The sequence below is a fragment of the Mobula birostris genome, chromosome 14 (assembly GCF_030028105.1).
Source record: "Mobula birostris isolate sMobBir1 chromosome 14, sMobBir1.hap1, whole genome shotgun sequence".
Taxonomy (NCBI): domain Eukaryota; kingdom Metazoa; phylum Chordata; class Chondrichthyes; order Myliobatiformes; family Myliobatidae; genus Mobula; species Mobula birostris.
The window spans coordinates 95,008,819-95,023,346 of NC_092383.1; the positions used below are offsets into that span (position 1 = coordinate 95,008,819).

General features: G+C 43.8%; 1 protein-coding gene across 3 annotated transcripts in view; it reads left to right on the forward strand.

Moving 5' to 3' along the window:
* LOC140210130 (membrane cofactor protein-like) overlaps window positions 1–14,528 on the forward strand; it is a 52,692-nt gene that overhangs the window by 13,604 nt on the left and 24,560 nt on the right. For all 3 annotated transcript variants that reach the window (XM_072278993.1, XM_072278995.1, XM_072278994.1), the window contains exons 5-6: window positions 2,242–2,424; window positions 13,551–13,736. In XM_072278993.1, the coding sequence (XP_072135094.1) occupies window positions 2,242–2,424; window positions 13,551–13,736 (369 nt within the window). The remainder of the gene's footprint in view (window positions 1–2,241; window positions 2,425–13,550; window positions 13,737–14,528) is intronic.

Below are 14,528 nucleotides of genomic sequence, written 5' to 3' on the forward strand. Positions count from 1 at the left end.
TGCTTGGGAGCAGACCACAGATGTCACATGCTTTCAGGGCAACATAGATGCTGGAGGAACTCAGCAGGTCAGGCATCATCCATGAAGAGGAATAGTTGATGTTTCAGGCTGAGACCCTTCTTGGGATTCTTCATCATGGACCAGAAAGAAAGGGCAAGAAGCCTTTTCCAGTCCTGACGAAAGGTGCCATCCTGAAATGTCAACTGTTTATTGCTCTTCATGCATGCTGTCTGACCTGCTAAATTCCTCCATTTTGTCTCTGTTAATCTGAATTTCCAGCATCTACAGAATCTCTTGTGTTTGCCGTTAACACAACACATACAGTTCCAAGAAAAAGTTGGTGAACCTTTGCAATTATTGGTTTCCTTCATAGATTACTCATAAAATGTAGTCTGATCTTCATCAAAGAATCAATAATAGACAAATACAATCTGCCTAAACTAATAACAAAAACGCTTGCACTCAGTATTGATGATAAGTACACCATTTAAACAGTCACAGTCTAGGTTCAAAGATGTATGTGAACCTCTGGGGTAATGCCTTCTACAAAAGCTACTTGGAGTCAGGTGTTCCATCAATGAGATGAGATTGGAGCTGTGGGTTGTAGAAGTGCTTTGCCTTACACAAAATCAAGTTACCGATAGCCTGCTTTTCTTAAAGACCTGTTTATGTGCACCATGCCTCGATCAAAACAACTTTCAGAGGACCTGAGAAGAAGAATTGTAGAGATGCACAAAGTTGGAAAAGACAACAAAAGCATTTCTAAAGACCTGAGTGTTCATCAGTCCACAGTAAGAGAAATTGTCTACAAATAGAGGATATTCAGTACTGTTGCTGCTCTCCTAGGAGTGGGCATCCTGCAAAGGTCACACCAAGAGCACAACATGCAATGCTGAAGGAGATGAAAAAGAACCCAAAGACCTGCAGAGATCTCTAGAACTTGTTGAAATCTCTGTTCATGCATCCTCTATAAGAAAAACAATGAACAAGAGTGGTGTTCATGGAAGGACACTGGAGGAAACCACTGCTCTCCAAAAAAAAAACAACGTTGCTGTACGTCTCAAGTTTGCAAAAGACCACCTGGAAGTTCAACAACACTTCTAGGACAATGTTCTGTGGACAGATGAGACAAAAGTTGAACTTTTGGGCAGAAATGCACATTGCTATGTTTGGACGAAAAAGGGCACTGCACACCAACACCAATTCCTCATCCCAGCTGTGAAGCATGGTGGAAGGATTATTATGTTTTGGGGCTGCTTTAGGGTCTGGACAGCTTGCAATCATTGAGGGAACAATGAATTAAAACTTGTGTCAAGACATGTTACAGGAGAATATCAAGGTAGTGGTCCTGAAGCTTAATAGAAGTTGGATGATGCAACAAGAGAATGGCCCAAAACACAAGAGTATATCAACAACAGAATGGTTAAAAAGAAGAAAATCTGTGTTTTGGAATGGCCAAGTGTCCAGACCATAACCCAATTGAGATGCTGTGACATGACCCAAAGAGGGCGGTTCATGCAAGGTATCCAGGATATATTGATGAACTGGAACAGTTTTGTATGGTGTAATAGTCTAAAATTCCTCCTCGTCATTGTGATCAGCGTTTGTTGGAGATTCTAGCTGCTCAAGGAGATTCTACCAGTTATGAAATACAAGGGTTCACGTACTTTTTCCAGCCTAGACTGAATGATTAAACAAAGTGTTCAATAAAGACATGAAAATTAGAATTGTTTGTGTTATTAGTTTAGGCAGATTATTTTGTCTGTTATAACTTAGATGAAGATCAGCCCATATTTTGAGTAATTAATGTAGAAAACTAGGTAATTGCAAAGGGTTCACAAACTTTTTCTTGCATCTGTATGTCTTTGGACTGTGGGAGGAAACCGACTCATTCACAGGGACAACGTAACAAACTCTTTACTGACAGCAACAGAATTGAATCCCGATTGATGATGTTGTAACGTATTATATTGACCACTGTGCTGCTGTGTATGTGTCTGTACCCCTGGGGATCAGTTGGTCTAAGTTTACAGTGGGTGCCAAGATTGTGAAGGGTGGATACGTGGTCATGGGGTTTTGAATGTGCATTGGGGAGGATGAGATTTGCCTGTATTCTGAAGTGCTACATTGCAATAGAGTGCTGTTGAACTTTTACTGACTCAGTTTGATTTTTAACCATGAAGTTAAAGGTGTGTTGTGATGGTCTGCTCTGGGCATTAACTAAAGTGCATCTCTTGCCAGTTGTTAAATGTTCTGACATTCCGGCCATTGAGAATGGAAGAATATCAAGCCCTTCTGCAGAGTCATGGGAATACGGAATGGTGGCCACAGTTTCATGCCTTGGTGACTACTCATTGATCGGTGAACCTAAGCTTACCTGTAAAAGTGATGGAAGTTGGAATCATCCCTTTCCAAAGTGCAAAGGTACTGAACTAAAAATGAAACCTGCTTTAATTACCATTTTAAACATATTTAGTGTTTTAGTTTTGTATTTCTGTATGCAGTCAGTTCTGCTTCCTTGATGGAATTATATGATGATTTTCCGTTCTGTATAACGAGTCAGTTTTCTAGCTCTATGTTCTTCTGGCTTGTTTAAATCGAATCCCATAAAACAAGTCTTTCTCCAAGCTACTGTTAATATTGGAGATCTATCATAGTAAAACAGAGAACAGTCTAAACATGGGAGATTGTGCAGATGCTGGAAATCCAGAGTAAGGCACTCAGAATGATGGAGGAACTCAGCAGGTGAGGCAGCATCTGTGGAGAGGAACAAAGAACACTCTGTTTGTTACACTCTGTAGATCTCCAATATTAAAGGTATTTTATTTTCAAAAAAAAAAATTGCCAGCAACTCAGGTGGCATCTGAACATTTTAGGTTGATGGTTTCACCAGAATGGGAAAAGCTAGAGGTAAGCGTGCTTCAAATTAAAACATCAGGGGTGACGGGGAAGGGCTTTGGTTGGGCAGAATGCAAGTGAATCAAATGCTGAAACAATAAAGACAATGTGCCGCTCTCCACAGGGATCACTCGCTCCATGATTCCCTTGTCCATTCATCCCTCCTCACACTCATCTCTGCAAGCAGCGCAGGTGCTACACCTGCCCATTCCAAGCCCCAAACATGTTTCCAGCTGAGGTAGCACTTCACCTGTGAATGTATTGAGGTTGTCTACTGTATTGAGTGCTCCTCTAAATTGGTGAGACCCGGCATAGAATGGTGCTTTGTTAAGCACCTTTACTCTATCTTCAAAAAGTAGGATTTCTTGGTGGCCAGCCATTTTAATTCCAATTCCCATTCTGGCATATCGGTCCATAGTTGTGTCTCATGCCACAATGAGGCCACTCTCAGGTTGGAGGAGCAACACCTCATATTCCGTCGAGGTATCCTCCTACCTGATGGCATGAACACTGATTCCTCCAACTTCTGGCAATTTTTTCCTATCCCCTTCCCCTTCTGTTCTTCACTCTGGCCTCTTAACTCTTCTCCACCCCTTGGTGCTCCCATGATCTTGTCTTCTCCTATCAGATTCCCTCTTCAAGTGTTTTGTCTTTTCCACCTATCACCTCAGAGCTTACTTCATCCCTCCTCCCACCCACCTGGCTTCACCCATCACCTTCCAGCTTGTTCTCTTTCCCTTCCCCCTACCCCCATCTCCTTATTCAGGCATTTTCTCCCTTCATTTCCAGTCCTAATGAAGGGTCTGTGCTCAACTCATCAACTGATTCCATTGATGCTGCATGACCCGCTGAGTTCCTCCAGCATTTTGTGTGTTGCACTGGAAATACTAATCTGGTCAGGCAGCAGCTGTGGAGCGTGACGCAGGAGTTAAATCTTTCACTTTGTGCTGGGAGTTGGGGTGGGGAGTTGAAATATTGAAAGTGATGCACAAGGCTAGAGTGAATACTTACCTGAAATTGTTGAAATCACTTTTGAGTCCGAAAGGCTCCATTGCACCAAGATAAATTGTGGAGTATTGGAGTATTGTGTGCAGTTTTGGTCCCCTAATCTGAGGAAAGACATCCTTGCCATAGAGGGAGTACAGAGAAGGTTCACCAGATTGATTCCTGGGATGACAGGACTTTCATATGAAGAAAGACTGGATCAACTAGGCTTATACTCATTGGAATTTAGAAGATTGAGGGGGGATCTTATTGAAACATATCAATTCTTAAAGGGATTGGACAGGCTAGATGCAGGAAGATCGTTCCCGATGTTGGGGAAGTCCAGAACGAGGGGTCACAGTTTGAGGATAGAGGGGAAGCCTTTTAGGACCGAGATTAGGAAAAACTTCTTCACACAGAGAGTGGTGAATCTGTGGAATTCTCTGCCACAGGAAACAGTTGAGGCCAGTTCATTGGCTATATTTAAGAGGGAGTTAGATATGGCCCTTGTGGCTACAGGGGTCAGGGGGTATGGAGGGAAGGCTGAGGCGGTGTTCTGAGTTGGATGATCAGCCATGATCATAATAAATGGCGGTGCAGGCTCGAAGGGCCGAATGGCCTACTCCTGCACCTATTTTCTATGTTTCTATGTTTCTAAATGACCCACACAGTCCAAGGATGTGATGGGGGCTGCCCACAAGAGTTGGCACGCTTCCAGTGTTAATATGGCATGCCCACAACCTACCAACCATAATCTGTACCTCCATCGAATGTGGGAGAAAACCAAAGCACCCAGAGGAAATCCAAGCAGTCACAGGAAGAACATACAATCTCCTTACAGCGAGCACTGTTCAGGGAGTGTTAAGGTGCCTCCACAACACATAGAAACTGATTAAGTTTTTCCTAATCTCGGTCCTAAAAGGCTTCCCCTCTATCCTCAAACTGTGGCCCCTCGTTCTGGACTTCCCCAACATCGGGAACAATCTTCCTGCATCTAGCCTGTCCAATCCCTTTAGGATCTTATACGTTTCAATCAGATCCCCCCTCAATCTTCTAAATTCCAACGAGTACAAGCCCAGTTCATCCAGTCTTTCTTCATATGAAAGTCCTGCCATCCCAGGAATCAATCTGGTGAACCTTCTCTGTACTCCCTCTATGGCAAGGATGTCTTTCCTCAGATTAGGGGACCAAAACTGCACACAATACTCCAGGTGTGGTCTCACCAAGGCCTTGTACAACTGCAGTAGTACCTCCCTGCTCCTGTACCCGAATCCTCTCGCTATAAATGCCAGCATACCATTCGCCTTTTTCACCGCCTGCTGTACCTGCATGCCCACTTTCAATGACTGGTGTATAATGACACCCAGGTCTCGTTGCACCTCCCCTTTTCCTAATCGGCCACCACTCAGATAATAATCTGTTTTCCTATTTTTGCCACCAAAGTGGATAACTTCACATTTATCCACATTAAATTGCATCTGCCATGAATTTGCCCACTCACCCAACCTATCCAAGTCGCCCTGCATCCTCTTAGCATTCTCCTCACAGCTAACACTGCCACCCAGCTTCGTGTCATCCGCAAACTTGGAGATGCTGCATTTAATTCCCTCATCCAAGTCATTAATATATATTGTAAACAACTGGGGTCCCAGCACTGAGCCTTGCGGTACCCCACTAGTCACCGCCTGCCATTCTGAAAAGGTCCCGTTTATTCCCACTCTTTGCTTCCTGTCTGCTAACCAACTCTCCACCCACACCAATACCTTACCCGCAATACCGTGTGCTTTAAGTTTGCACACTAATCTCCTGTGTGGGACCTTGTCAAAAGCCTTCTGAAAATCCAAATATACCACATCCACTGGTTCTCCCCTATCCACTCCACTAGTTACATCCTCAAAAAATTCTATGAGATTCGTCAGACATGATTTTCCTTTCACAAATCCATGCTGACTTTGTCCGATCATTTCACCGCTTTCCAAATGTGCTGTTATCACATCCTTGATAACTGACTCCAGCAGTTTCCCCACCACCGATGTTAGGCTAACTGGTCTATAATTCCCCGATTTCTCTCTCCCTCCTTTTTTAAAAAGTGGAGTTACATTGGCCACCCTCCAATCCTCAGAAACTAGTCCAGAATCTAACGAGTTTTGAAAAATTATCACTAATGCATCCACTATTTCTTGGGCTACTTCCTTAAGCACCCTGGGATGCAGACCATCTGGCCCTGGGGATTTATCTGCCTTCAATCCCTTCAATTTACCTAACACCACTTCCCTACTAACATGTATTTCGCTCAGTTCCTCCATCTCACTGGACCCTCTGTCCCCTACTATTTCTGGAAGATTATTTATGTCCTCCTTAGTGAAGACAGAACCAAAGTAATTATTCAATTGGTCTGCCATGTCCTTGCTCCCCATAATCAATTCACCTGTTTCTGTCTGTAGGGGACCTACATTTGTCTTTACCAGTCTTTTCCTTTTTACATACCTATAAAAGCTTTTACAGTCAGTTTTTATGTTCCCTGCCAGTTTTCTTTCATAATCTTTTTTCCCCTTCCTAATTAAGCCCTTTGTCCTCCTCTGCTGAACTCTGAATTTCTCCCAGTCCTCAGGTGAGCTAATTTCTCTGGCTAATTTGTATGCTGCTTCTTTGGAATTGATACTATCCCTAATTTCTCTTGTCAGCCACGGGTGCACTACCTTCCTTGATTTATTCTTTTGCCAAACTGGGATGAACAATTGTTGTAGTTCATCCATGCAACCTTTAAATGCTTGCCATTGCATATACACCGTCAATCCTTTAAGTGTCATTTGCCAGTCTATCTTAGCTAATTCACGTCTCATACCTTCAAAGTTACCCTCTTTAAGTTCAGAACCTTTGTTTCTGAATTAACTATGTCACTCTCCATCTTAATGAAGAATTCCACCATATTATGGTCACTCTTACCCAAGGGGCCTCTCACGACAAGATCGCTAATTAACCCTTCCTCATTGCTCAAAACCCAGTTCAGAATAGCCTGCTCTCTAGTTGGTTCCTCGACATGTTGGTTCAAAAAACCATCCCACATACATTCCAAGAAATCCTCTTCCTCAGCACCTTTACAAATTTGGTTCACCCAATCTACATGTAGATTGAAGTCACCCATTATAACTGCTGTTCCTTTATTGCACACATTTCTAATTTCCTGTTTAATACCATCTCCGACCTCACTACTACTGTTAGGTGGCCTGTACACAACTCCCACCAGCGTCTTCTGCCCCTTAGTGTTACGCAGCTCTACCCATATCGATTCCACATCTTCCCGGCTTATGTCCTTTCTTTCCATTGCGTTAATCTCTTCTTTAACCAGCAACGCCACCCCACCTCCCCTTCCTTCATGTCTATCCCTCCTGAATATCGAATATCCCTGAACGTTGAGCTCCCATCCCTGGTCACCCTGGAGCCATGTCTCTGTGATCCCAACTATATCATAATCATTAATAACAATCTGCACTTTCAATTCATCCACCTTATTACGAATGTTCCTTGCATTGACACACAAAGCCTTCAGGCGCTCTTTTACAACTCTCTTAGTCCTTTTACAATTATGCTGAAAAGTGGCCCTTTTTGATGCTTGCCCTGGATTTGTCGGCCTGCCACTTTTACTTTTCTCCATGGTACTTTTTGTTTCTACCCTCACTTTACACCCCTCTGTCTCTCTGCACTGGTTCCCATCCCCCTGTAGTGAACTAACCTCCTCACGCCTAGCCTCTTTAATTTGATTCCCACCCCCCAACCATTCTAGTTTAAAGTCACCTCAGTAGCCCCCGCTAATCTCCCTGCCAGGATATTGGTCCCCCTAGGATTCAGGTGCAACCCGTCCTTTTTGTACAGGTCACGCCTGCGCCAAAAGAGGTCCCAATAATCCAAAAACTTGAATCCCTGCCCCCTGCTCCAATCCCTCAGCCACGCATTTATCCTCCACCTCATCGCATTCCTACTGTCACTGTCGCGTGGCACAGGCAGTAATCCCGAGATTACTACCTTTGCGGTCCTTTTTCTCAACTCCCTTCCTAGCTCCCTATATTCTCCTTTCAGGACCTCATCCCTTTTCCTACCTATGTCATTGGTACCTATATGTACCACGACCTCTGGCTCCTCACCCTCCCACTTCAGGATATCTTGGACACGATCAGAAATATCCCGGACCCTGGCACCAGGGAGGCAAACTACCATCCGTGTCTCTGGACTGCGTCCACAGAATCGCCTATCTGACCCCCTTACTATCGAGTCCCCTATCACAACTGCCCTCCTCTTCCTTGCCCTACCCTTCTGAGCTACAGGGCCAGACTCTGTGCCGGAGGCACGGCCACTGTCGCTTCCCCCGGGTAAGCTGTCCCCCCCAACAGTACTCAAACAGGAGTACCTGTTGTTAAGGGGCACAGCCACCGGGGTACTCCCTATTACCTGACCTTTCCCCTTCCCCCTCCTAACCGTGACCCACTTGTCTGCCTCCCGTGGCCCCGGCGTGACCACCTGCCTGCAACTCCTCTCTATCATCTCCTCACTCTCCCTGACCAGACGAAGGTCATCGAGCTGCAGCTCCAGTTCCGTAACGCGGTCCCTTAGGAGCTGCATCTCGATGCACTTGGTGCAGATGTAGACGTCCGGGAGGCTTGGAGACTCCAGGGCCTCCCACATCCGACACCGAGAACAGCAAACTGCCCTCACACTCATACTGCCCCTCTCCTCAAATAACAACAGAAAATGACTGCCAAACCTCCCTCGCGTCGCCCGTTTCCGCCTAAGCCCGTTGAGTCGAAGCCCTTAAGCCTTCACTCTGCTCCCGGCTCACTCCGCAGCCCGCAAACTACGCTGCCCGCTCTATGAAGCTCTGTTCCTTTTAAATCTGCCACGCTGCACAGCCCGACGTCACATGCCTGCGCAGTCCCGCCTTTCTATGTTTCTAAATTCCTGTTCTTTGATCTTTGTTGAGCGGGATTAGGAGGCCAATGATGAGTTCAGGATAGGTGTAGTGTGTAGTGTGGTAACTTCACTGTCTTCATTAAGGACTGAGACTAAACTTATAACAAAGGGTGGACAAAGTTGAAGTTAAAATGAATCCTAAGGATATAACACCATGTAATTCAAGCAGCAGACATTTCCAGAGAAGTGGTAGTTATAGAATCTTCCAAAGAGCTGCCACAATTGTCGATGTTCAGTTGCAGAACCTGCCAAACAAAACGAGTACCTGCTGGTATTTGGATGTACTCAAGTTTTCATCCCTGCCTGTCTTCCCTCCCACCCCCATTATCCAACATCTAATCCAGTATAAAGTAACCGCATAAGACGTAGGAGCAGAATGTACTGCTTCACCTTGATCTTATTTGGATCAACAGTCATGTAGTCCCTGTAATCGTAAACTCGCATTTCCTCTCATCTCCTGGTGACTGTTGCAGTGACAGTCTAAGATTTGGTTTTACTGTGCATGTTGTTCAAATCTTTCCTGATATAATAATATCATACAATCTAATGTTGGTTATGAGGAAGCAGGTTCATGGGTTTGCTGAGTGAGACAGAAGATGCTGATTACAAATAAGTACATTAATCGTTTATTTACAAGCAGTGAACCATTCGACCAAACGTTTAAGCCACCCTAAGTTACACAAACTATGACACTAAACATTCAATAACACTTCAAACTCAACAGGTACTTCATTAAGTCTCTCCAAGTTACACAACTACAGAACATAGAACATAGAAATCTACAGCACATTACAGGCCCTTAGGCCCACAATGTTGTGCCAACCATGTAACCTACTGTAGAAACTGCCTAGAGTTGCCCTACTGTATAGTCCTCTATTTTTCCAAGCTACATGTACCCATCTAAGAGTCTCTTAAAAGCCCCTACCACCGTCACTGGCAGTGCATTCCATGCACCCACCACTGTGTGGAAAAACTTGCCTCTAACATCCCCCTTGTTCCTACTTTCAAGTACCTTAAAACCTCCTCGTGTTAGCCATTTCAGCCCTGGGAAAAAGCCTCTGGCTATCCACACGATCAGTGCCTTTCATCAACTCATACACTTCTATTAGGTCACCTCTCATCCTCCGTCACTCCAAGGAGAAAAGGCCAACTTCACCCAACCTAATCTCATAAGGCATGCTCTCCAATCTCCTCTGTGCACTCTCTAGTATCCACATCCTTCCTGTAGTGAGGTGACCAGAACTGAACACAGTACTCCAAGTGGGGTCTACCTAAGGTCTTGTATAACTTTAACATTACTTCACAGCTCTTGAACTCAATCGCACAGTTGATGAATGCCATCACACCATATGCCTTCCTAACAACACTGTCAACCTGTGCAGCAGCTTTGAGTGTCCTACGGACCTGGACACCAAAATCTCTCAGATCCTCCACACTGCCAAGAGTCTTACCATTAATATCATATTCTGTCTTCAAGTAAGACCTACCGAAATGAATGATTTCACACTTATCTGGGTTGAACTTCATCTGCCACTTCTCAGCCTAGTTCATCCTATTGATGTCCTGCTGTAACTTCTGACAACCCTCCAGACTACCCACAGCACCCCCAACTTTTGTGTCATCAGCAAACTTACTAACCCACCCTTCTACTTCCTCATCCAGGTTTTTTTGTAAAAATCACAAAAAGAGGAGGGGTCCCAAAACATATCTGTGCAGAACACCACTGGTCACCATCCTCCATGCAGAATACGAACCATCTACAACCACCTTTTGTCTTCTGTGGGCAAGCCAATTCTAGATCCACAAAGCAAGGTCTCCTTGGATCCCATGCCTCCTTACTTTTTGAACAAGTCTTGCATGGGGAACCTTATAAAATGCCTAACTGAAATCCATATACATTACATCCACTGCTCTACCATCATCAATGTGTTTTGTTACATCTTCAAAGAATTCAATCAAGTTCGTAAAGCACTACCTGCCCTTGACAAAGCCATGCTGACTATCCTTAATCAGATTATCTCAATTCAAATGCTCACAAATCCTGTCTCTCAGGATCTTCTCCAACAACTGAAGTAAGACTCACTGGTCTATAATTTCTCGAGTTATCTCTACTCAGTTTTCGAACAAGGGAGTAATATTTGGAACCTTCCAATCGTCTGGTCCTTCTCCCATCTCTATTGATGATGCAAAGATCATCACCAGAGGATCACCAATCTCCTCCCTCACTTCCCACAGTCACCTGGGTATATTTCATCTGGTCCCAGCAATTTATTTAACAGTATCTTTCAAAAGCTCCAGCACATCCTGCCTGTATACGCTCAAGCATTTCAGTCCGCTGTAAACCTTACCCACGATTGCCAAGGTCATTTTCACTGAAGCAAAGTATTCATTAAGTACCTCCGCTACCTCCCCCGACTCCATGCACATATTTCCGGTATCGCTCCTGATTGGTCCTATTCTCACACAGCTCGTCCTCTTGCTTTTCACATACTTGTAGCATCCCTTGGGGTTTTCCTTAATCCTGCATGCCAAGACCTTCTCATGCCCACTTCTAGCTCTCTTAATTTCATACTTGAGCTCTTTCCTGGCACCTTTGTAATTTTCTAAAGCGCTAACAGTACCTAGTTTCTTGAACATTTCATAAGTTTTTCTTTTCTTCATGAGATTTTCCACATCCTTTGTAAACCATGGTGCTTTGATCCTTCCATCCTTTCCCTGCCTCAATGGAACATACCTATGCAAAACGTCATGCAAATGTTCCCTGAATATTTGCTACATTTCTGTCATGTATTTCCATGAGAACATTTGCTCCCACTTTATATTCTCAAGTTCTTGCAGAATAGCATGATATATCCCTCTACCCCAATTAAATGCTTTCCCAAATTATCTGCACCTATCCCTCTCCAGTGTTATGATAGAATTGTGATCACTACCTCCAAATTGCTCTTCCACTGAGAGAGCTGACACCTGAGCGGGTTCATTTCCCAATGCCACATAAATTACACTTTCTCCTCCAGCTGGTTTATCTATATATTGCATCAAGAAACCTTCCTGAACACACCTAACAAATTCCATCCTACCTAAACCCCTTGCGCTAAGGGGTTGCTAGTCAATATCAGGAAAGTTAAAATAGCCCATCACAGCAACTGGATGATTATTGCACTGTTCCAGAATCTGCCTTCTTATCTACTCGAAGTCTCTTGTTACTATGGGGGCGGGTGTGTGTGTGTGTATACACACACACACACCCCCAGTAGAGTTATTGCCTCTTTCCTGTTTCTGATTTCCACCCACAATGCCTCAGTAGACAATCCCTCCATGACTTCCTACTTTTCTGCAGCTGTGCTACTATCCCTGATTAGCAATGCCATTCCTCCCTCCCTTTTGCCATTCCTTTTGAAACATCTAAGGCCCAGCTTTAACATTCAACATTCAACAGATAATTAGCTAAGTGCGCATGTGTTCCCACCTGTATCTGCAGTATAATTTCTCAGCGGTTCTTCAGTACTGATTACGACCTCAGTGTGAAGAATAGTGCCTGGGGACAAAGGAAAGCCCCACAGGTTCCCGAAACCAGACACCAGTGCCATAACACACGAGACAACCAATGGGAAAGAGCTGCTGCATCCTTCAAACGAGCCAGTGACTGGCACGATAGAGTGGCTTTTGACTGACAAGTAAACTAACCCTTCACATTACACTGTTCGATTAGGTTACCACGTGGCTAAAAGAAGGGAGACTAGCTCGGTCAACCTTTTAACAATCTGAGTGCCGTTTTTTTTTTTAGTGGTTTTTTTTTAAGGGAGTGGATTTCGCACTCCTGTGGAGTCTGATCTGTCTCGCAGGTTGGATGTGTTACTGTTTCATGTAGTTCTGACTACTTTAATATCCACTTCCCCATCAGAAGTAGGACCTGCACTTGCCTGGAATCTGAAATCAAACTAGACACAACCTGTGTCAGGCATCAGTGGGAAGGGTGACACTTATCAGGGTTATAATGAAAGAGTGGCTATGGAGAGGGTGTTTCTTATAAGGAGGAAGTATTCAACCAGGGGGCACAAGTACAGAATAGAAAGACATCCCTTTAGAACAGAGCTGTGGAGCAGTTTCCTTATGGAGTGGTGAATCTTTGGAATTCATTGCCACAGACAGCAGTGGAGGCCAAGTCACTGAGTATATTTAAATCAGAGATTGATGGATTGATTAGTAAGGGTATCACAGGTAATGGGGAGTAGGCAGGAGAACGGAGTTGAGAGAGATAATAAATCAGCCAGGAATGCTGGAGCAGACTCGACCTATTTCTGCTCCTATATCATATGGTCTTATATTAGTGGTGAAAGGTAAGCACCTAGTTGTCAGGGCAATGCACTGAGTAGTTTCGGTGAAGATTGAACAGGATAGAAGCAGGTTAGGTTTTTGGGAAAGGGCAGCATGTCCGTGAATGTGGAGGGGTGGCATTTCCTCTCAGCAGCTCTGAGGACTCTCAGTGAGGTCCAGCAGCAGAGCACACAGTTACAGTGGGCATTCTGATTGAACGGTCTGCATCCGCACAAGATGCTGCTTCGTGATCTGTTTTAGTTTAGCAAAGTGTTTTTGTGCCTTTAAGTGCTTTGAATTTAAAATTAAAACTTTATTCTTACTATTTTATTTGTGTTGTGAATTCATTAGGATACCTAACAGCAAGAAGTTCTTTATTTTACCAGATGTTAAATGTCCGTTTCCGGATTTTCCTGACAATGTTATCGTGACATCACCACACAAATCTACTTATAAATATCAGGATCAAATCATTTTCCAGTGTAAAGAAGGTTATGAGATGAACGGCAACAGTGTCATTGTATGTGGAGAGGACAACAATTTTTCATCCTCACCACCCACCTGCACACCACGTAAGTAAACATTTCCAAAAATAGTGGGTAAAATTGGATCAAAATTGAGAGGCAGTGTGATTTTAAAAAATTGTGTTTTGCTGACAGTTTACCTGCTGCTCTTCACTCCTACAAACTTTTAAAAATTCAGCTTCTGAAATTAAAGAATAAAATTAATATAGGTTATGTTTCAAAATGAAACCTATTATTGCTTTTATGTCACAAAAATGCAGATTGAAAACAAAAGAACGCAGATGCTGGAAATCCAAAATACATGCGGTATCTGTGAAGAAAGAAATAGCAAGGTTTTGCAGCCTGTAACCAAGGTGTAAACAGTGATATGTCACAGGGATCTAGCCAGAACTTTGGCATTTAGCAATTCATGGAGGATTTGAGTTAAGGGGGAAGTTTGAATCAGTTAGGACTCTAGACACTGGAGAGCAGGAGAATGAGGGGAGATAGAGGTATATAAAACAATGAAAAAGTTATAGATAGGGTAAGTGAAAGCAGGATTTTTCCACTGAGATTGGGTGAGGTTTTCCACTTTGAGGGAGCATGCAGAGGAGGTGTACCAGGATACTGCCTGGATTAGAGAGCATCTGGTATAATGAGAGGCTGGACAATCTTGGGTTTTTTTTTCTTGGAGTGGCAGAGGCTGATAGAGGTATACAAGATTATGAGAGGCACAGTTACAGTATCTTTTTCCCAGGGTTCAAATGTCTGATACGAGAGAGCATGCATTTAAATCAAGAGGGGGTGATTTCAAAGGAGATATGAGGGTCAAGTTTTTTTTAAATGTTTACACAGTTGTGG